General features: G+C 39.5%; 1 protein-coding gene across 1 annotated transcript in view; it reads left to right on the top strand.

The window, feature by feature from the left end:
* The window catches only part of CACUL1 (CDK2 associated cullin domain 1), a 43,682-nt gene that overhangs the window by 12,317 nt on the left and 10,800 nt on the right, over positions 1-20,565 (top strand). Inside the window, exons 4-5 of the mRNA XM_058810144.1 lie at positions 7,116-7,211; positions 11,621-11,723. Of these exons, the coding sequence (XP_058666127.1) occupies positions 7,116-7,211; positions 11,621-11,723 (199 nt within the window). The remainder of the gene's footprint in view (positions 1-7,115; positions 7,212-11,620; positions 11,724-20,565) is intronic.

Here is a 20,565-nt window from a genome sequence, read left to right as displayed (position 1 = left end):
CAAATGGATCTTTTTGAGCTGCTGCAGGTAAAACGCTCATGTGCCTCAAAAAATTATTCTATAAATAAACTGTTTTAGCTGTGGGTTGTGAAATTAACTCTTAAGAAATTACTACAATATGTTTTATTACTCTGATACTTCTTTGATCTTAGTACATTTTGGTGACATTCAGTCACCTGAAATTTATGTTGAAAATGCAGTTCTAGATCTTTACTCTAGCAACAATAGCAGATTACTTTATAAATGTTGGTTGCTTAGAAGTTTCTGGTTCCCACAGCCAACAATGAAAAAACCCATATATGTGAATCCTTTATATATATGTGAATCCTTTTAATGCACAATTTGTGGTTTTTTGCTTTTTGACATAATCTCATTCACCTGCCAACAACATTTAAGAGTTTTGTTTATTTGGCAAGCTATGACTTGATGCAGGTTGTTGGTTTTTAATGTTCAGAGGTGCAAAGGTAGGAGAAGAAGAAGTAGAAGAAGGAATGTTGGTGTGTGTCAGGAAACAGATGGTTATAGAAACTGAAATGGCAGAAAATGCAATGTCTTTCCCTGGACAGGGCAGCACTTTCTTTGCATAGCAGTGTAACAGTTAAATGGCAAGTGGGCTGCAGAGTGTCTGCATGTAACCAACATGCCAGAGCAAGCTGTCTCCCACAGGAGCCACTCATCGACAGCCAAACCAGTAAAACCCAGATACCAAACAGTAAAAGTGGGAGCACCTCAGGGGACTGGTCAGACTTGCTCTTGCATGGATTTAGTCTTAATGGAGTTTGGTTTCTCTCTTTGGGGCATTCACTGCAGAAACTCCCTGTATATATATTTATTGCCCCCCTCCCTGTGTGTGTAGCCCTGTGCTTGCCTGGCCACAGCTGGAGTCAGCAGTGATGGACACTCCTGTGTCCTGAGCTGGGTGCCCTGGTCATCCTGTGTGACTTGTGCTTTTCCACACTGCAGCACAGCTTGTGTGGTGTTGGTGTTTGTTGCCCTGCGTGTTCCTGAGGGATTGTTTCACAGCTTTTCAGCTCGAGAGAGTTACTGTCAGTGGTGGCAGAGGCCACAGGGAGATGTGGCTGGGCTGGTGCATTTCTGCCTGTTGGACATTGGGTGAAGAGCACTGAGCAGTGCCTGCTGAGTAATGGTACGTTTAGAGGAGATGAATTGCTTGTCACCAGGCTGATCTGGGGCCTCCTGGATGCAAAGCCATTTGCAGCTCCCTCATTACTGTATCAGTCAGTTAATGATCCCCTTTCAGGCTGCTATGGAGAGACTCACAGCAAGGATTGCTTTCCTTTTCTGCAGCTGATGTCTGACTAGCTTCTCTGCATTAGTTAAGACAGAGTTTTACCATGTGGACTTTCAGTCATTGAGAATTCAGTCTCTATAATTCCTGAGCTGATTGGAATTTTGGATTTTTTCAGCTTAAAAAAAATAACGTGTCGCTGCAGAAAACACAAATTAACTTGTTTCCTGTTTTCTTGAGGTCTCTGAAGCCTGTGGCATGCAGGTGATTTTTCTAAGATGCTTTATTTGGAAACATTCCACTGGTAATGGACATGGTTCATTATGTTGTGGTTTAAAATAATGTCATCTGTTTTTGTGGGTAATTGCTGAGTCATTCAGATGTATGAGGTAGGGTGGATACACAAACATATGCTTTCAAATTAAATACATCTCTTTAAAATGAGTAAAACTCTATTTGCATTAGGCACTGGTGTTTCTGGCTTAATTTATTCTTATGCACTCTGATAAAGTAATTTAAAATCAAGCACTTTACCCTTTAGCACTTCAGCAAAAGATGCTGGAAAGTACTCAAAGCATTGACAATCAGAATGTGCTGTGGCTTTGAGCCTGCTTGTTACAAATGTAGCTTTTTTGTGCAGTGCAATATTTTCCTTTTCGTTAGAATAAATTCAGTGCTTCCTTTTTGAAATGATTGAAGGCTGAAAACCATTTATTTGTCATGTTCCACCTTTTATTTATCTAGAGGAGAGAGAAAAGGGGATCTGTTGTTTTCTGTTTGTGGTGGGGTTTTTATGATGATGAATTATATTTTTTTTAATAATGAACATGACTGCACTGAGGAGTCACTGGTGTTGTAGATGATTTGCATGTCTGCTGTTTGGCCCCCAGGACCTGCAGGTTTATAGTCTTTGTTGTGCAATGCCAGAAAGGTTTCCTGCCTGATATTAATCCTTACAACTTCTCAGCCTTTTGTCTTGGCTCTCAAACCAGTCAGTGCAGTGTATGAAAGTATTGTCCCACTTGCTGTTTCCTTGGGAGTCAGGTGTCCTGAGTGAGGGCTTTAAGGTGCTCAAAGAACCCTGGTAAAGGTATCAGCAAAGCAGATTTAATATTAAAGTGAATTTATTGCTGTGAGATTCACTGACCTGAATCAGCTCATATGGATGTTTTTCAGATGGTAGAAACCAAAAGTGTTATAAATGTTTGTATCTCTGTGTGTGGACATCAAAAAGATGGCTTTTGACTTGAAGTAGTAGGGGGTGACCATATTGCCAGAATTGCCATTAAAAGTGACAAACCATCAGCAGGTTAAGCTGAGAGGAGCATTCTTGTCTGCAGCTTTTTGGAAAGGCTTGTTTATCTCTGCAGCTCTGTTTATCTGTTTTGTCACACTACACTGGGGCTGCAGACCTTGATGCAACTACAGAAAGATACAAGTACAGCACAAATGAATCTGTATTTAATAGATAGAAAAGCTTCTGAAGGTTTCTTAGTGCTGCACAGTTTTGATGGTCCTTAGATACAATGTCTTTTTGTTTTACTAGCATGCAGAATGGAAGTGCAACATGGCCCACAGCTGCTAACCTGCTGTGAGACAGTTACATGAGAAAATGTCATGAGGCTTTGATCAGCTTTGAGTGCAGGCTTGGCTGGGAAGGCACAGTCTTTGAATCAGTTGTGCTTTGGTTTGATGTCTGTTTTTTGGAAAAGGTTTTAATAATACCAATGTCTAGTGAGGTAGACTTGGGCATCACGTACATTGTGAGGCAAGGTAAACAAATGATATTTTCTTGAGAAAGAACAAAGAGTGGTTTAGAAGATTCAGACCACTTACATGAATAACAGGTTAATTTGTGTAGTCATAGCCATTCTCCCTTTTCACTTGGCAGGCGTGGGAGGGATGCTGCAGCATATGTACTGGCATTTTGGCAGGGAGCATATTCCCAGGAAAATGGAGCTGCCCATTCACCATAGGAATGTAAGCTCCACTACACATACTGCTGGTTGTGCCAGACAACTCTTCAGAAACAGATTAACTTTGTGTTCCTCAAGCACAGAACTGCTTCTCTCTTTCTTTCTTGTGAGCTGTTTGGGAGTTGTTTTGACCCAGCAGCTGCCTTCTGATTTCATATGTTCAGTTTAAGAATGATATTGAGACTGGTTTTCAAGCTCAAAAAATCCGTATCTTTTTGAGATGCATAGTTTCTTGCCCACAAGTGCCTTAAAATGCCTGGATATTAGATTTCAGATAAGGACAGGGTAATTTAGTGCACAGGATCTCCAGCTGCTCGTTTTGTTTGACTGTGTCTTGTATGTAATCCTTTCCCAAATGTGCTTTCTTATTTCTCATTTCTATTGGTGCTGAGATGTCCACTGTGGTGTGTAAGGAGATGAAATTGTGTCTTGAACATCAGCTTTTACACAGCAGCCATAGTATTTTATTCTAAGAAGCAGTTGACTCACAACCAAGCTGAAGATATTAAGCAAATGCAACTGCATCACAGTTTAAGAAATCCAGCCAAACATTCAGTGCTCCTGTGAACAGACACACAATACAATTGTTACTGGAAAACTGTTCTTAACCCTACAAGTGGTAGATAAGAGCAAATGTAGCAGAGGATTTAAACTGTATGCCTGTGTTGAGTGTTTTAAAAAAACCCCAAACAATCCAAAAACCCAACAAATTAAAAAAAAAATACCGTCCCCAACCCCCTGAATTGACAGTTTGATGGGATTCAGGATGAGGAGTGAAGGAATGAGGGATTCTCTTCTTTCCTGGAAAACCTTAAGCTAGGAGTGTGCATTTTGTATATTTGAATACCTTCTGTAATACATCCCTCAGGTAAGGTAGGAGTAGGTTTAAACACTTAATAGTTGCTGGGGAGTTGTAAGAAGTAAATGTCAGGCTTAATTCTGCCCTATCCCTTGTAATTTAAACAGCTGAATGTATGCATTCTCTTTTTTTGGACTAGGACCAGGAGTAAAAAGTGTCAGCCAAAGCAGTTTTTTTGGTTTTTTTTTCTTGTAATAGCTATATCTGAATAAATATAGATTTTAAATGCAAGTTGGGCTGTTTAATGGCCACTTAATACAAAAATCTTACCAACTTCTATTTACTCATGAATTTGTTACCATGTGCTGCTTTTTAGTTTACAAAACTCAAATAGTTTATATAAAACTATTCCAGCTCCAGTTTCTGTCCTATAAATGTCAGTGTAGAGATGTGGAGAAAGATCCTGTGCTGAAGCAAATAATTGATTTCAGCCTGGCAGTTTGGTGCAGCTGTACAGTAACACTGTGATGAACAGAAAACAGATGGTTCTGTTTTCCCCACACAGATTACAGTAATTCATAGATGAACTGTGAAAATACCATTATTGATTTCTCTTTGGCTTGGGTATTTTGGTAGTTTACAAGTCAAGCTTTAGTTGAGCAGGGTTTGATTGTCAATCTTGCTTTTTTTTTTTTGTTGTCCATTGCTGTTACTGTCTTGGCTATTTGGGCTTGACATGAAACACTGTCAGGAGAATAAAACTGAAAAGTGACATGCCATGCTGATAAAGCAGACACCACCATAATTTCTGCATTGCAGAGGTTAAAACCAAGGCCTGGTACTTGCCTGACACTAGTGAGACACTTCTCTGAAGCCATCAGCCTCTCTTAGCTTTGTCTTTATCCAGAGCAGTTGTTTTCCACTTGATTGCAAGGCAAAGGGTTGACAGCTCCCAGGTATCCTTCCCTGAGAGGCTCCTGAGGTCATTCTCATGAACAGCCTCCCTTCCTGTGGCACCTCTGGGAGCTGAGCTAGCAGAGTTCCCATCTGCAGAGGGGAAAAAAGATATCAGTGCTTATATCCCCTGTCAGAAGTGTGCCAGGCTGGCTGCACACATTGCCTGGGATCAAATCTCCACTGCCCAGACAGCTTCTGACTGTAGTTTTTCTTGTTGGCTTTATTATTGTTTTTTTTTTTTTAATGAAAATGGCAATCTATCAGGGAGAGAAGAGTGGTGCCCTGTGTCAGCCTATGGTCTCCTTTTGTCTGATGTGTTCTTTCAAGTAGAATTTTCCTTTTTCTTTAATCTTAGAAGCTGTATACAAATCAGAGGGTAAAACCATATTTAAAGTTGAAGTTGAAAAGGAGTGAAGCAGGAATACATACTGCTTAGAATGCAGATTTCATTGCATGTTATTTGCAACAAATTGTATATGCAGCTATATATGAAAGGGAGTCCTTGGAGCTCATTGCCACTTTTATATGTTGTTGGCATTTTTGAACTAAAATTTGTTTGGCCACCCCTGAGAACTGCATTTGCAATAAGATTAAAACCTTATGATCAAAATGAGGAATAACCATAAATAGCCTTTGGCAACAGCATATGGAATAACACTCTTTCTTCCTTTGCCAGTTTTGCTTTCCTTTCTGAACTGTCTGCTCTGTTGGTGTTTGCTGTGAAAATTATCCACGTGTTCATTAAGCATATTAAGAAGGGAAGCAAAAGAAGCTATTTTAAGGTGGGAAAAAAAGTCATAAATTTAGAATACTTCATAGACCAAAATATCAACATAAATTTTAACTTTTCTCTTAGGGCTGCTGGTGAATGTCCATACAAAAGTTGAAAAATGTGAAGATAGCTTTAAGTTCTGGGGAGGTGGTCAAGGTGCAGCTAAGCCTTGAGTGTTTCTAGTGCCACAGATGCTTTGGCTTTAGGGAAATCTTTGAACTTGTTTTCTTGCAAGGTCCCAGTTACTGCTGTATTCTGCATCTTCTCTTGGCTTGGTGCTGTCAGAGGAGAAAACAGTGCAGGGGAAGAGAAGTTTTGCTTCTCATTGGCAAGCAACACTTTGCCCTTGGGTTTGTGTAGGTGTATCTGTATATGTGAGCAGTAAGAACTCAGGCAGCCACCCAGCCCCTCTGGAAAGACCAAAGAGGGGTTGGGCCAGAGGTAGGGCAGTGTGAGGGGGAGGATTGGGGTGGAGAAGTGGATAGTGGAGAAAGACATTGCTGTAGCTCCACTTCCAGCTGTGGGTATCTAAGTGCACTTCTGAATGCTCCAGTGCAGCTCCTCTGCAGGCCTCCAAATGGATATTGTACCAGAATTCTCTCAATTTAACTTCACCTGCTGATCCTTTAAGTTCCTTTCCCCCTTCTTTGGGAAATAGGGTATTGTAGCCATAAAATAGCACTTGCAGGTTTTGTGTAGCCAGGTTTAGGCTGGGACTCCAGGGGATGCTGTGTGCTGGAGCACGGCTGGATTTCCACAGGCCTAACCTGAAGCATGAGACCTGAATGCAGAATTCTCTCTGAAGATGTTGCTTCTTTGTGAAGCTGAACCTGAGATAACCCAGCAGTGACTTAGAAAGGTTTTCTGTGGAGGGCAGCATTCCCTGGAGCAGGAGGATGTGCCACTTGCCAGCTCAGCTGCAAAGCTTAATGCCACCCTGCTCTGGTGGAATGAAAGCTCAGGGGGGTGGGAGCACACACTGCAGCACTTGTGCACATTTGGTTATGGATTCTAGGCATGACAGCTGGTGCTTTCAAAACAAACCTCTGGTCTTTAAAAAGCAGTGTTTTTATTTGCATATGCTAACTGTCAGCTTGTTACAGGCTCACTGGATTTCTTGTTGAATGGACCTTGTGCTGGGCACTGATGTATAGCCCTAGGAAAATCTAGTTACTGAAGGGAGATTGGTTTTGCTGGAGGGAGTTAGAGCAGAAACTCTGGAATGATGTGTGGCTTGCTTTGTGTGATCCTAGTGTATCAAATCCTTTGTAGTTGTTTGAGTTTGCTATGAAAGCATAGCCCATGCTGTTCCAGATCTTTCTCTTTTTCAAATTCCAACCTGACTTTTACGGTTTCTTGCAGGCCAGCCCTCCAGATCTCTATATTGAAAGATTTAACGTAGCTCTTGGACAGTATATGGGAGCATTGCAGAGCATTGTGCCTCTTTTCATATATATGGTAAGTTTTAGAAAATTCTTTTCAAATAAATATGTCCATACACGAGATACTGACTGAAAATGAAAAGAATAAAATGCAGCTATAATAACTTCTGACATGTAAAACTTAAGATTTGTGCCTAGTTTTGGTGCCTGCCTAACAATACTGATCAAATTGTATGGGGGGAGAAAGGGGAAGCCATGCTTTTTAAATGCAGAGTTTTGCAGTTTGAGATTTGCCCTAATACTTCTTTCCTGGAAGTGGGGAGAATGGTTTTGATTTTAAATGGAAAAAAGCCATCTCAAATAGTTCATTATGGATATCTTTTTGTACAGACATCACTTATTAACTTGTTAAATTTTGGCTTCTTAGTTTGAGCAGGTAGTGGAGATTATTATTTTTTGCTTTCAAATAGTACAGATTCAAAAAAGACAGGAAGAAAAGTGGCTTGGAAATGTCTTCATCATTTGATAAAGCAATTCAGAGTGTTGGATCGAGGAAGCCAAAATAATGTTCATAGCACTGTCAGGTGTACTTGGAATGGTTCAGAAACCAGTAATTTGCATCCTTTTTGTCAAAGTACCAAAACTTTTTTTTTGTGGTAATTAATAACTTAGGCTTGAAATTTGTCCTTCTCCCAGAAACTGTCCTTGTTTTGGCATCACTTAGAAATGAAAAAAAGAAAAATAAAAAAGATTAAATAAATCTCAAACTCTTCAAAGTTTTTCTCATTGGTAATTTCACAGAGTTTGGGAAGCCTTTAGGAGGTTCTCCTGTGTCTCAGTGAATTTCAGTAACTTGCTACAGTATTTTGGCATTGTTACCATACAGATTTGTTGCATTAAAAGAGGAATTTGCCTTTCTTGAGCTTGGTGTCTTCTAGTCTGCTCTTTTATCTGGTTCTGTTACCTGGCAGTTCCTCCTGCTGCCAAAAGCAGTGCTGACTTGGCTCAGCCGGTTTAGAAGGCTGATGGCAAATTAGCTGTCACACTTTTTCACTGAAATAATTTCAGTGTTGTGCACGATGTGGGAAATGTGTCTAGAGAAGTCAGGGTGAAAAATGTGTTTCTTAGTTTTTTCTTTGTGCACTTGGAAGTGCTTTTATGTACAGGTACTCTTGGAAATCTTACATTGTAGTGTCTAACCAAGTTTTCTCATACAGTAACAACAGTTTCCTCTCTTTAGTCCAAAAGTACAATTGAAAAACAACTGCAGGAGGTGAAAGCCTAATTACAGTCTAAATTACAGCTCTGCAGTTCCTTTAATAGATACTTTTCAAAGCATTTTGAAGTGGACCAAGTTGTTAAACTCTGCCTTTATGTCAGAGGTGAGGAGAGGCTTTCCATTTCTGTGATTGCTTTAATCAGGGGTTTCCAAGGCTGTTGAGTTGCTCTTGAGGACTTTGTTCTGAAAGGATAATTACATTGCTGCTTAGGAAAACTTTTAATATGCATTTAAATATTTTTAAAATCTATGAAGCTGAGGAAAAACTAAAGTTTTTTATGTAGAACCGGAATATGGCATAATACTTTGTCTTAGTCTTGTGTGTCTTAAAAGCAGCAGCAGCACTTTTCTTTCCTGATATGTACTAAAGCAGGAAAGGTGATTTCTTACCTTGGGTGTGTATGGTGACCAAGGGGTGGTTCCAAGCTTATCAGGAGGGGTGGCTGAGAGAACTGACCTTGCAACTGAGGGAGTTTTCTTTTTCCTTCTTTTCCTGGCAGCATTTTGGGTTTTTTTCACACGGTGATGGATTTTTTCAGTCTTAGGCTGCTGCAGCAGATTTGTCAGAAAAGCACAGAGACCAAATGACCCTCTGAGATTCTGTGGGTTAGGCTCCTTCAGAAGTTCAGGGATGTAACTGAAGGTGAAGCAAACAAAACTGGAAGTCATCTTCATACACAGTGCTTTGTTCCTTGCAGAAAACTGTTTTGTAAATTTAAGTGAGATTTTTCTAGGTGCTTACAGATTGTACATATCACAGTCTGCTACACACATGAATGAAAACATATTTCCACTTGAATAAAGAATAAAATTTAGAGGATATATTTTTCTTATAGAATCTCATTTTTTCATTTTACTTTGAGATATAGCTGTAAATCTGTTATCATGTTATATGAGCCTAACATTTGTGAGCACTGTGCTTTTGGGATGGTTAAAATTTTTTCATTGCCTCTAAAATATTGTTATCCTTACTGAGTGGTATTGCATTTTGTTGCCTATCAGCTAGAGGGCATTTTGTGTGTGTCTATACACAAATATATGTGAGCATGATGTGATAAGCACACCTATGTTCTGTGTTTTCTTCTTTCAAGTACTTACTGATCTCCTCTTAATATTAACTGAGCTTTATCTTGTCAGATTTGCCAGATTGCTTTATCATAAGGTCTTTTGTAGAATTAATGTTCGTATCATATCTGACTTTCTCAGTTACTCACATCTGCTTACCTTTTTACATGTCAGTTAGACCTTTATGTGACTTTTTTTTCAAGAAATACTGGCATAGTGTAAAACTTATCACTGGTAGTGACAAGTTACACAGAAAATCTTCCTGATTTACCCCTAACAAGAGTGAGGGAGGTGCCAGCTCTTCTGCTCTCTTCTTACAGCACTGTGGGCTGGAAATGAAGTACTTCAGTTAGATGCTTTTTCACTGTCTATTTAAGCTCACAAAAGTGGTACCTCTTTTTGGAAAGGTGTTTCCAAGTAAGCAAATGTGAAGAGTATTTTACATTTCTTCTGGGTTTGTACTGTCTTGTAACTGCTGGGTTGTGGGGTTTTTTTGTTGCTTTTCTAGTAATGAAATTACTAGAATTAAAAGTTTAGGCTTTCCAGCCCCTGAGCAAAACAGAGCATCATAATTTGCACATCTTGTGCAAACTGGTTTAGGAAAATGTTCTGGTGAAAGGCTGTAGTGTGATGTGTAGCTTAACATTTCCTTGAAGTGTATCTCTAGTTACTGTGGGTTTCTGTTGCAATGGAAATTCACCATTGACCAAAAGCATTACCAATAAGTGAGTCTGTTTCTAATTAGGATGTTCTGTCTGCAGAGCCTTTCCCTCAATCTCTGTTCACAGGCCCAGGTGAGGGGAAACAACTGAGTCCTAGTCCTTGATTAAACTTCTACAGGCAGGATAAATTCAGGGTAGCAGAGGCAACCACCAGCAGCAAGTTTTGTAAATTTAATAAAAACATCTTTTTAAGACTGTTGTCTATCACTGCAACAAACTTAAACTACAATAGGGACATATATTCAGCCCTCAGTTTGCCTTTGTTCTACCAGGCAATCTTTATTAAAGGTAAATAACTGCTGGTGAATGTTCTCTGACAGGTTTAAAGGGTTTCTGTCTGGACAGATTGCTGTGGTGTGTTTGTAGTTTTGGTGATGGCTCAGAAAATGGGTTTCACACAAAAACATGAAGATTGCTCTGTGTTCTGAGAGTTCTGGTTTTGCTAAATCCTTTAGTGAATAGGAGAAAAACTTGATCTAAAAGCATGGGAAAACCTTCTCCCTTAAGATATCACTTCTTCTAGTAAATCTCTCAGATAAGAGAGATTCCTGTGGAATATTTTTGAATTGATTTTCTGTTTAACTCTTTTACACCATTTGTCCAAATTAGTTAATTCAATTGCTCTACTTCCAAGTTAGCTTTGTAATGTTAGGAGATTTATCTTGAAGCAAATTTTTCCCCTCAGCTTTTAAAACACCTCTATGAATAAGACACACAGAAGAAATCTTGCTATTAATTGCAGGAAATGGAACATTGATGCCAAATAGACCATTTGGTATTGGGGCCCTGGAGGAACTCATGAATAGAATTATCTTTGAATTTCCCTCAAAGAGATGAATTCTTTATTAATGCTGAATTGGTCAAAGTAATGGAATCTTAAAAATTTTAATTTAGTTCACTTTTGTGTAGTTTTGTATGTATTACTTATTTCCACAGCTGATTCATTCTGAGTAGCTATTCTCTGAGATTGTCAATCAACCACAGAAGTGGATAGTTGTGCTGATGTTTTATTATTGTAACCCATCTATTTTAATGGTTAGTCACTGGAAAAAAATATTTTCTTTTGTTGCAACATGATGTCCAGCTGTATTTTGGTGCTACGAGAATTTTAAAAATTTCTTGAAGTTCTAAAATGAAGTGTTCTGTATACAAGTTCTCCAGTCTGGATCAGTATGGGGTATAGCTGTAGATACAGAAAATAAAATACATATGTATGGCTGTATGTAAGTTGGTTTGTCACCCATTTTTTTTTGTTGTGTAGGAATGTTCTATTTAAATGCAGTCACCAAGGAAACACTTTACAGGTGAAATATTCTACAGCTTTAATGTTCTCAACTGGTTTTATCAGGGAGAAAAAATAAGTTTCCTTTATTTGCTGTTATGAGAAACAAACTTGAAAACTTGTGTCTTGTTTTCCAGAATAAATTTTACATAGAAACCAAGCTAAACAGAGACTTAAAAGATGACCTTATAAAGCTGTTTACGGAACACGTTGCAGAAAAGCACATTTACAACCTAATGCGTAAGTACAGCTGCTGAATTTGTCTTAAAATGGAAAGAGACAGGCTTCAGATACTGTGGAGATCCACAGCAAAAGATACCAATGCTTTCAGATACTGTGGAGATCCACAGCAAAAGATACCAATGCTTTCAGATACTGTGGAGATCCACAGCAAAAAGGGATAAAATGCCAAATATTAGTGAACCTCAATACTTTGAGGTATAAGGAAATGTGACACACCTCAGCTTACTTATTTCAGAAATCTGACTTTGTATGAAGTAATATTTTGCTTGAGATCTGGGAGATCCAATATTTATTTTCCCTTGTGACTTGTGATTATGGCAAAGCGAGTGTTTTATTGTTCTGTTGTTTATGCTGCTACTTTTCAACTTCATTACCAAAATACTGACAGGTGTCATTAAGAAGGTGGTGTGATCTGTGCCACCTCTGTGGTTATTGCCATGGTGTGCTGGAGTGCTGCTGTGTGTGGTGAGCTGCAGAATGCTGCCAGCAGTTTGTCTCTTGGGTTAATGGGTTAATGCAAGTGTAATGTGCTGCAAGTGACAGCCGCAGGAGCACTGAAGGGGAAGTGTGACTCCTGTGGTGAGCCACAGTGTTTGTGTGAAACCTGGCACCCCTGGCAGGGTTTGTGTGGGCACAGGGAGCTGCTGCTGGCCTGCCTGGCCCCTCAGAAGGGCAGCTGGCCAAGCACAGGAGCAGTGGGAATGGAGTTTACTGCTCCTTTTGTCTTTGCTTGGTAGCAATGCTCTGCTCTTTCCAGGCAAAGGCTGGGGAAAGGAGCTGGGCTGTTGTTTCAGGCTCACTGAGAGGTGAATTCCTGGCTGAGGGATGGGTGACCAGAGTGGTTACAAGGTCAGGGAGCCTGGCACCCTACAGGGATGGGAGATCATCAGCTCTGATGAAGTCTTGCCATCTGGAAAAGCAACACTAGGAGCAGATCACATCACCTTAAAAATAGCAGGACAATGAGAAATGCCCAGCCATGGGCCTGATGCTTTATTTTGTGCTAAAGAGAATTACTGGTATGAAACCTGGTAAGATGATTGCTGCAACAAGGTCATGGAAAATTTAGCTGATAATTGCCTTAAAACGTTGGCATTTTTCAGGCAAAGAATTTTTTTTTTTCCAGTGGCAAGGCAAAGGTGTAACAGTGGATAAACCTCTGACAAAGGTGATGTCAGATGTGTTGTTGCTAAGTAATTAACTTTCTGCAGTGATAATAGCAGAATCAAATAGAAATTGCAGATGAACTGTTGAAAGGAAAATACCTGTGGTGCTGTGTGTGTGTGTAATCAGAAATACTTTTCTCCAGCTCTGTTAAATGCAGAAGTAAAATGAAAAAAAAAGAAAAATAAAGGTAAGCTGTTTGTGTTGCTGTATATGAAGTCATTTGTTTAATGGGCAAGAGGTTCATTTCCTTGGGTTCAATTGAGTCTGACCATCAGTTTATTAAAGTTATTTGTGTTTTATCTCCCTCCTAAGATGATCAATACTGACAGGCATGAACTCCTAGCTGTGATCTGATTTAATTAAATCTTGGATAAGAGGATCTATAAATTGAGTTAAAGTATGCCTAAATAAAATTTTAAATTTGCTAACAGGTTCTTGGCAAATAATTGAAGATACATTGCACATGATGTAGTACTGTAGATGTGCTGAAAAACTTCTAGTATTGTATTTTTTTCTGTCTTTCTCAGCTGTTTTTTCTAGCTTCCTGAAATTCAAACCAAAATAGATGAGTAGTATCTTGCTCTTTGGAAATGTAAGGGCTCTATGAAAATAGAATGCAAGTCAGTATTTGTTACTTTGCTTCTCAATGTCAGTGTGTGGTGCTCTTTGCTGGTATTTGATACAGATTTGGTTCAGCAAAAAAATGTTTCTCTATTGTGAGGGGAAAAAAGTACAAATGTGGAGGGGGATACTTTGGAAATTAAAGTAAAGGAAATTGTGATTGGTATGGAGAAATGGAATCCTGGGGCTGTTTTTTAAAGAGATGCTGCAACTGCAGCTTCAGTGAGAGGAAGCATGCCTTCCCTCTGTTTGAAAGTAAAATCAAATTACAAAATTGGTTTAATCCGTTTGTGATCTAGACTTGGAGGGTCAGAGTAACATCTGCTCTCTCTCCTGAAATTTGTTGCTATGTTTGTACAAAGTGGGTTTTGTTTATAGTACCTTGTCATTCTCTCAGAGCCTGGAAGCTGACATTTCTATTTGAAGCTGTGTTCAGGAAGGACTGTAAGTACATTTCAGGTTCATTTGATTTTTGAAAAAAATCCGGCTCTACTCCAGAAAGAGAGGGGGGAGAAGCCAGAAGAGCAGTGCAGGCCCAGTCTCTTCCTTGGCATTGGGTCTCACTCAGATTCCCCTAGGCTGCCCCCTCATTCCTGCTCTGTCTGCTGGGGGGCAGGAAGGTGCAAGATCAATGCCTGTCCCTGTGCTGGGAGCACTTTTCTGAGCACTTGGTTGCAAAAATTAGAGTGATCAAGGTGTGGGAATATTCCCTAAGTGAACATTACTTTGGCAAATTTTTCCTGTACCACTTTGGCTCCATTTGGGGTTTGATAGATGATTTTTTTTTAAAGCACTTGACTATCTGGAAGACTTCTCATTAGTTAAACTAAATACATAATAAAACCCCACAATGCACAGATCCATGAACACAGCTGTTTGTGAAACACTTTTACACTCACACATTTATCAAGTCAGTGCTCTTCAAATTAAAGTGGGTACATTTGAACTAAGTGAATATAACCTGATTGTTTTCTTTACAAAGCCAAAGCTGGCTCTTGCTGATAAGACTGCTGCATTCAATGGCCTGGGAGAAGTTGCTGTGTGCAGAACTGCTTAACTGAATGTAACAAGCAAAGATACAGCATCTTATTTACAGGCAGCTTCAGAAATGAGTGTGGGAGGGGGAGAAGGTGCAGATAATATCCCCATGTCACCAGGGAAAGGGGTGGTGGAGAATGTAGTTTTTGTTCCTGCTACAGTCCTGCATGAGGTGACTTGTAAGCAGAAAAGCACAGAAATAGGTTTATTTTCTCCTTATGCAGCCATTGTCTCTTCTGATAGTGCTGCAATGTAATGTCTGTGCCCTGGAAACATCCTGCCTGTTTATTCTTGTCTAGAAAAATGGCAATTACTATGTGAAAGTGGATAGCAACTCCTGAAACTCTCTACTGCTGGTACTTGCAGTAGGCAAAATTCAATGGCAGAGTATTTGTTAGCAACTGCAATTCTTCTCCTTGTGGATATTGGCAGTTTAGTGCCCAAACCAAGCTTGCTTTTGAATCTAACAAAAGAGGAAAAGCCTTTAAGAGCACAGTGTTGGGTCTCCTTGGTGGAGAGATCACTTGGGTTTAAATTACAAGAGTTTGCAAGCATTCCTGTTCTCTTCCTGAAAACTGAGGAAAGGAAGAATGCTAGACTGTAATCCTGCTCTGGGAGGTCGATGATGTTCCCATACTAAAAAAAAGCAACAGAAAGTTAAGCTGGTCATGGAGGTGAAAGCTGTTTCAGAGGACAGTCCTTCCTCTCCTTCCTTCTGCTAATTCCTTGCTGTAGTACTTCAGCCATTTATATTTCTGTGTGTAGGGCTGTTTCTTGCCTTACATGTTCCTGTTTTGAGTTCAGTAAATATTTTTAATCTTGAAAGAGCAATGTGCTGGTACAGATCATTCAGTACAAGTTGGGTCTTCCAAAAAAGCCATCTGCCTGCACTTTTATACAGTAGTTATTCAACTGGGAAGGCAGGTGAATTTTATCAGAGGGAAAATAACTTTGTGCAGCCCTTCTGATTTTGTTCTTGTTGCCTGGGGTAATTACAGAATTAGCCACTGAAGCCTGAGCACACAGAGTGGTTACTGTGTGTGGGCAGTTGCAGAATGTAAGTCTTTATGTCAGTGCCTGTGTGAGTTCAGAGATAAAACCCAGTGTAAAAATACATATGTTTGTTAAAGTATAAGCTTTTCTCATGGTCTCCAAGAAAAAGTTCTTTGAAAGAAGTCAGGAGGAGAGAGACCACTCACAGCCCTTTTCATCATGTTTTCAGTTTCTCATTAGTTACAGAGGAAGTCTTTTTCTCTGAACATTTTACATATGACAGCTTTGTTTCTTTCTAGTTAGGTCACTTGGAGTCAGATGAGGGGAAGAGATCTTGTTGTTCCATTTTCTTTATTTTTTTTTGTTGGAGTTGTATTAAAGTTCAATAGAAGGGCTGTTTATGTTGGAAAAGCTTTTTTCTTTATAAAAGCAGGAAAGATATTTCCAATGCATTACTACTTTCTACAAAGTACCAGAAAAGTTAAGTCAAACATTAACAGCTATTTAACAATGAAATAATTCAGCTTTTTGATTCAGCAGGTAGAAATGCAATGCAGAATTATAGAGAATGGATCTATTTATATCTGTTAGAAGCTGATGAATGCAGCAGGGAGTATGCTGCCTGAGCAGGGATTCTCCTCTTGCTGTGCAGTGCCTCAGCAGGGGTGTTTGTTGCTCTGTGGGCACCCAGCCCTGTGTGTTTAGCAGCTGTGTTTTGCTGTGCTGACCTCCCAAAGAAAGCCTGTTGATGTCAGTGCAGCAAAGGATCCTCCTCATCTCTTAGGCTGTGTGCTGCTTTGACAGAATGCCTTTCATTAATAAGTGCCATGTCCAGCTTTTGTTTGTGAATACAGAGCTCTGTTTGCGAGGAGCAGTGCAAAAGGCTGAGGGAAGGATTGTGATTGATGCCAAGTTCATGGCCTGACTCTACAGCTACAACAGAGACCACAGGGTTTGTTTTGATGTGTGCTTTTATTCACTCCCCTTGCCTCACCCTCTGGCACAGATAGACAAGAAAAAGATGGATTGAATTGACATTCACCCTCCTTGAGGTGGCATTTCTTCCCTCCTCCTCAATTTTGTCACCTGTCTCAAACAATCTGCACATGAGAAGCAACCTGTTACTGCCTTGATGCACAAACTGCAGAGAAATGCCTGACAAGGGGAATAAACACTCTCATCGTGTCTCAGCTTCTTGCATTGCCCCCAGCCTTTCTGTATGCTGCTGACATTGACAAAGTTGTTCTTGGTGCTTCTCATTTCCTTGTCACATTTAATGACTGTTTCAGAAGGAAAATGATCTTGTTCTTGAATGTCTGTCCTGAGCTGCTTTTGACAGCAGTGCCTGGAGCATCATTATAGGTTTGGTGCAGCAGAACCACGAGCTTTTATCTGAAAGGTTTGGGCTCTGTAGGAAGAGCTGGGGTTTCATTGCATGGTTTAGGCTCTGTCTGCATCAATAAGTGGGGTGGTGTAAGGGGACCAGATATGCATTGCCTCCCTGTTGGTGTTGAGGACCCAGTGCTGACCTCTCCCTGCTTTTTTGAGAGTTTTATTTCCTCCTTGTTCATGTCTGCTCCTTTGGATAGAGTGCCAGGGAGTAGCAGTTTGAGCACATCTGGTTTAATCTTGCCCAAAAGGAATTAAAGTAATATGCTGCAAGACAGCTCTGTCATACCGGCCAAGGAGCAGCGGTGTGGGGATGATCAGTGAATTTGCTTCAAAATCACATTTCTAATCTGAACTAAAGCTTTAATATAGAACCTGCCCTCAGGAGTTTGAAATCATTATTCTTTTTGGTTTGGGATTCGGGGTGACTACTGTGATGACAGAAGCAATGTGTTTTAAAAATGTCTTTTTTGATTACTGAGGCCCTTTCCTTCTGCAATATATTAGATGTTAGCCTCTAGACACTGCTTTGCTTTGTCCTTAAACTCTGAAAAGTTAGTATACAGAAGAAAATCTGCACAACTCTATTCTGCCGTGTTCATAAACTGTATTTCTTGCTTTTATGTTTAAGAATGAGACCCAAAAAAGGGAGATTGCTTTGAAAAAGAAATAGTAACAAAGGCAGAATGACTGGCCTGTGGAGTAGCTTTGTCCTTAGAATTAGCATGTGTCATGGTAGGTTAAAATGAAATCAGGTTTCTTCCTCAGGACCTTAAAAATGAAGAAAGATAGTGGAAGACTAGGAGAAAATACCAGTTAATACCAGTGGCTTGTGCCAGACTAAACCAGGGTGATTTCTGTTAGAATTCCTCTGAAACTAAAAGCTAATGTACTCTTTGCCTCAGCTATGAAGGTGTTGAGGTTCCAGCTTCTGACAGTAATTGATTTGGGGGCAGGAGGGTTCTGTAGTATAAAAAGTCCTTTTTTGAGATGTAGGGAAAGGATGCAATTATTCTGAAGTTCTTCATTAAAAATAATGATAAAAATTTTATTTTACAGGGTTGTGAATTTCAGTATTTCATTTCTAACTTACTTTATGTTAGCAAATAGTTCAATCACTTCAAGTTTTCAATTCTAACCTTCAATGTTCTCCTTCCTTCTTTTCTTCCAAATACTGATAGACACAGATAAGGGATAGTGAAAATCAGCTGCAGTATTGTTCCACTTCTTTTCCAGCCACGGGGAGTGTGCTGGGATGCTGCTGCTGCAGGAAACTCCTTCAAAACTTCTGTCACATGAATGTCACCCTTTTCTTAGACCTCAGCAGACACCTTTACACTCTGCAGGGATAACTGAGAGAGCTTTTGTAGCTGTTAATGTGTTATACCCTCTGTGCTCTGTAGATCTGATGGAATAATATTTACATGCTCAGCAGTTCAAGGGGCCCATCACTAATAGTGAAGTCACAGCTGTAATTTGACATCTAAAGACTAAGTAATTGTGTTTAACAATACTGAAAGCAGTCTGGGTTGTTACCAAGTATTGTAGAACACGTTCAAATTCTTTAAATAACAATCTACATGCAAATATTGTCTCTGAACTAAACCTTTCATGAAAGAACTCTAGGCCATTTTAAAAACTTACAGCTACATTTCTTATTTTCCTTGTTTCATGTTGATTGAGTTGCAGCACCTCAAATTAAGTTGGAAAATACAGTCTCAGGTAATGACCCCCATGGTTAATCTAGCTCCTTGGCAAAGAAATAGGAATAATATTCCAATTTCAATAAGACCTCATAAAGTTATTAATGTGAAAATACCACCCTATTTTCCAATTACACAAGTCCAAAAGCATATATGTCTACATTTATAGCTTTGTTTTTCATATTTATTCTTTTTACAGCACTGAATATTTTCCACGTGATTAAGATTCAAAATTTTTATTTTGTAGCATTTTTACTACGTACTCAATAAAGCTTTTGGTGTGTATAATGAATATTTTTAAAGTAAGCTGTGGCTTTATTAAATGCCTAGTGGAAAATGCATAGTAATAATTTTTTTTTCTGATCTACATTTTAACTCATTACAAACTTACAACAAATTTAAGTTGGTAAAAATTTAGTTTTAGTTCTGTTTAAAGGAAGATAAAACCCCTAGATCATGAGGAGTTTGATATTACTGCACATGTGAGGGTTAAGCCAAAGAAAAAGTCAGCTTTCATTCAAAAGGCTTTTGAAGTTCTAGATCAGTAATTAACATGGAGGAACTGAAGAAGTGAAAAGGTAATATATGATCAAGTTACATCAGACAGTTTAATAATAAAATAGGCAGCAGGTAAAAAACAAACAAACAAAAAACAAACACAAAAACCTGACCAACCTGCAGAAAACCACAGCCCAAAATGGCAACAACAAAACCTATCAGCTGCATTTTGGCTGCCAGCTGTGGCAGTTCCCTCCCTGTTTAATTGCTGTTGGCATTCGGGTTCAGTCCAGTGCTTTGCATGGGGATAAAGGAACCATCTTCAGGGTGAATGGGATTTTATCACAGTGAAGTGGAAGTGTTTGTGTGGTCAGATAGACCCTGAATTATTTGGCTGAGGGAAAGAAAGATAATTTATCCTACTATAGATTTGACTCCATGGGACCTGCAGATCTTCCCAAGAAAGCAGAAATGCTCTGCACTTTTGTAAGGACTCAGTTCCCTGGGAGTGCTGAAGTTGTCACTCTGCACAATAATACAGACATTGCATACACAGTGGAATTAAGTCCTGAAAAGCCCAGTTTGTGCAGCAGGACAAAGATCTCCAGTATCTGTTTGTGTTAAGCAATGGGTTCTGCTGCTGTTGGAGACTGGAGAGCACAGCTGACCAATGCCTTGGTGTCGAAGCTGCTGGGGTGTTTTAGTGGGAATATGGTTTCTAATTTTTTTAGATTGCATGGTTGAGTAGTTACGACTTTGAACACATCTACCTAAGTCACATTTAGGTATGATTTGTTAAAATAGCTTACTTAAAAATTCTGTTAGATTACCACAGAGGGAGGAAAAAAGCCCTTATTGCAGAAGTTTCACTGTTCTGCCTGAAAAGTTACATCTTCAGAAGTAAAATAGATTTATTTTCAAGGGAATGTTGAAGGATAGAAAAAACTTTTTAGAACAGCTAAACCTTAGTTTCTGCAAGTCAGTCTTGAGGTGTGAAGAAGTGAATTTCTGCTTGTTGAGATATCATCTGCTACTCCTGGAATTACTGGGCTGCTGGATCTTGCCCCAAGTGCCTCAGTGTAATTAGGAGTGGCTTAAATGTTCATCAAGGGCCGTGGTTCCCCAGTGCTGCTGTGCAGCTTTGGGGCCACTTGGTTACTGCAGAGTACCTGAAGTGCTGCAGCTTCACACCTCACTTATTCCAATACTGTTCATTCACTGGTTCTTAAGAATCCTTGAGGCCATTTGGGGTATTGTGTTCAAGAATATTTCAAAGCATTTTGTATCTTTCTGCGTTTAATTTTTCTCATCATGGGAACCCACACTTCTCTTCTTTGGTTCTGCCAGGAGGTATTTTCCAGACTCTTTCCAGGTTAATTAACTTGTTTGCATGTCAGTCTGTAGAACGTGGTGTTAATTTGTGAGCACTG

The sequence above is a fragment of the Ammospiza caudacuta genome, chromosome 9, assembly GCF_027887145.1.
Source record: "Ammospiza caudacuta isolate bAmmCau1 chromosome 9, bAmmCau1.pri, whole genome shotgun sequence".
Classification (NCBI taxonomy): domain Eukaryota; kingdom Metazoa; phylum Chordata; class Aves; order Passeriformes; family Passerellidae; genus Ammospiza; species Ammospiza caudacuta.
This window is presented reverse-complemented; position numbering and strand designations above follow the sequence as displayed.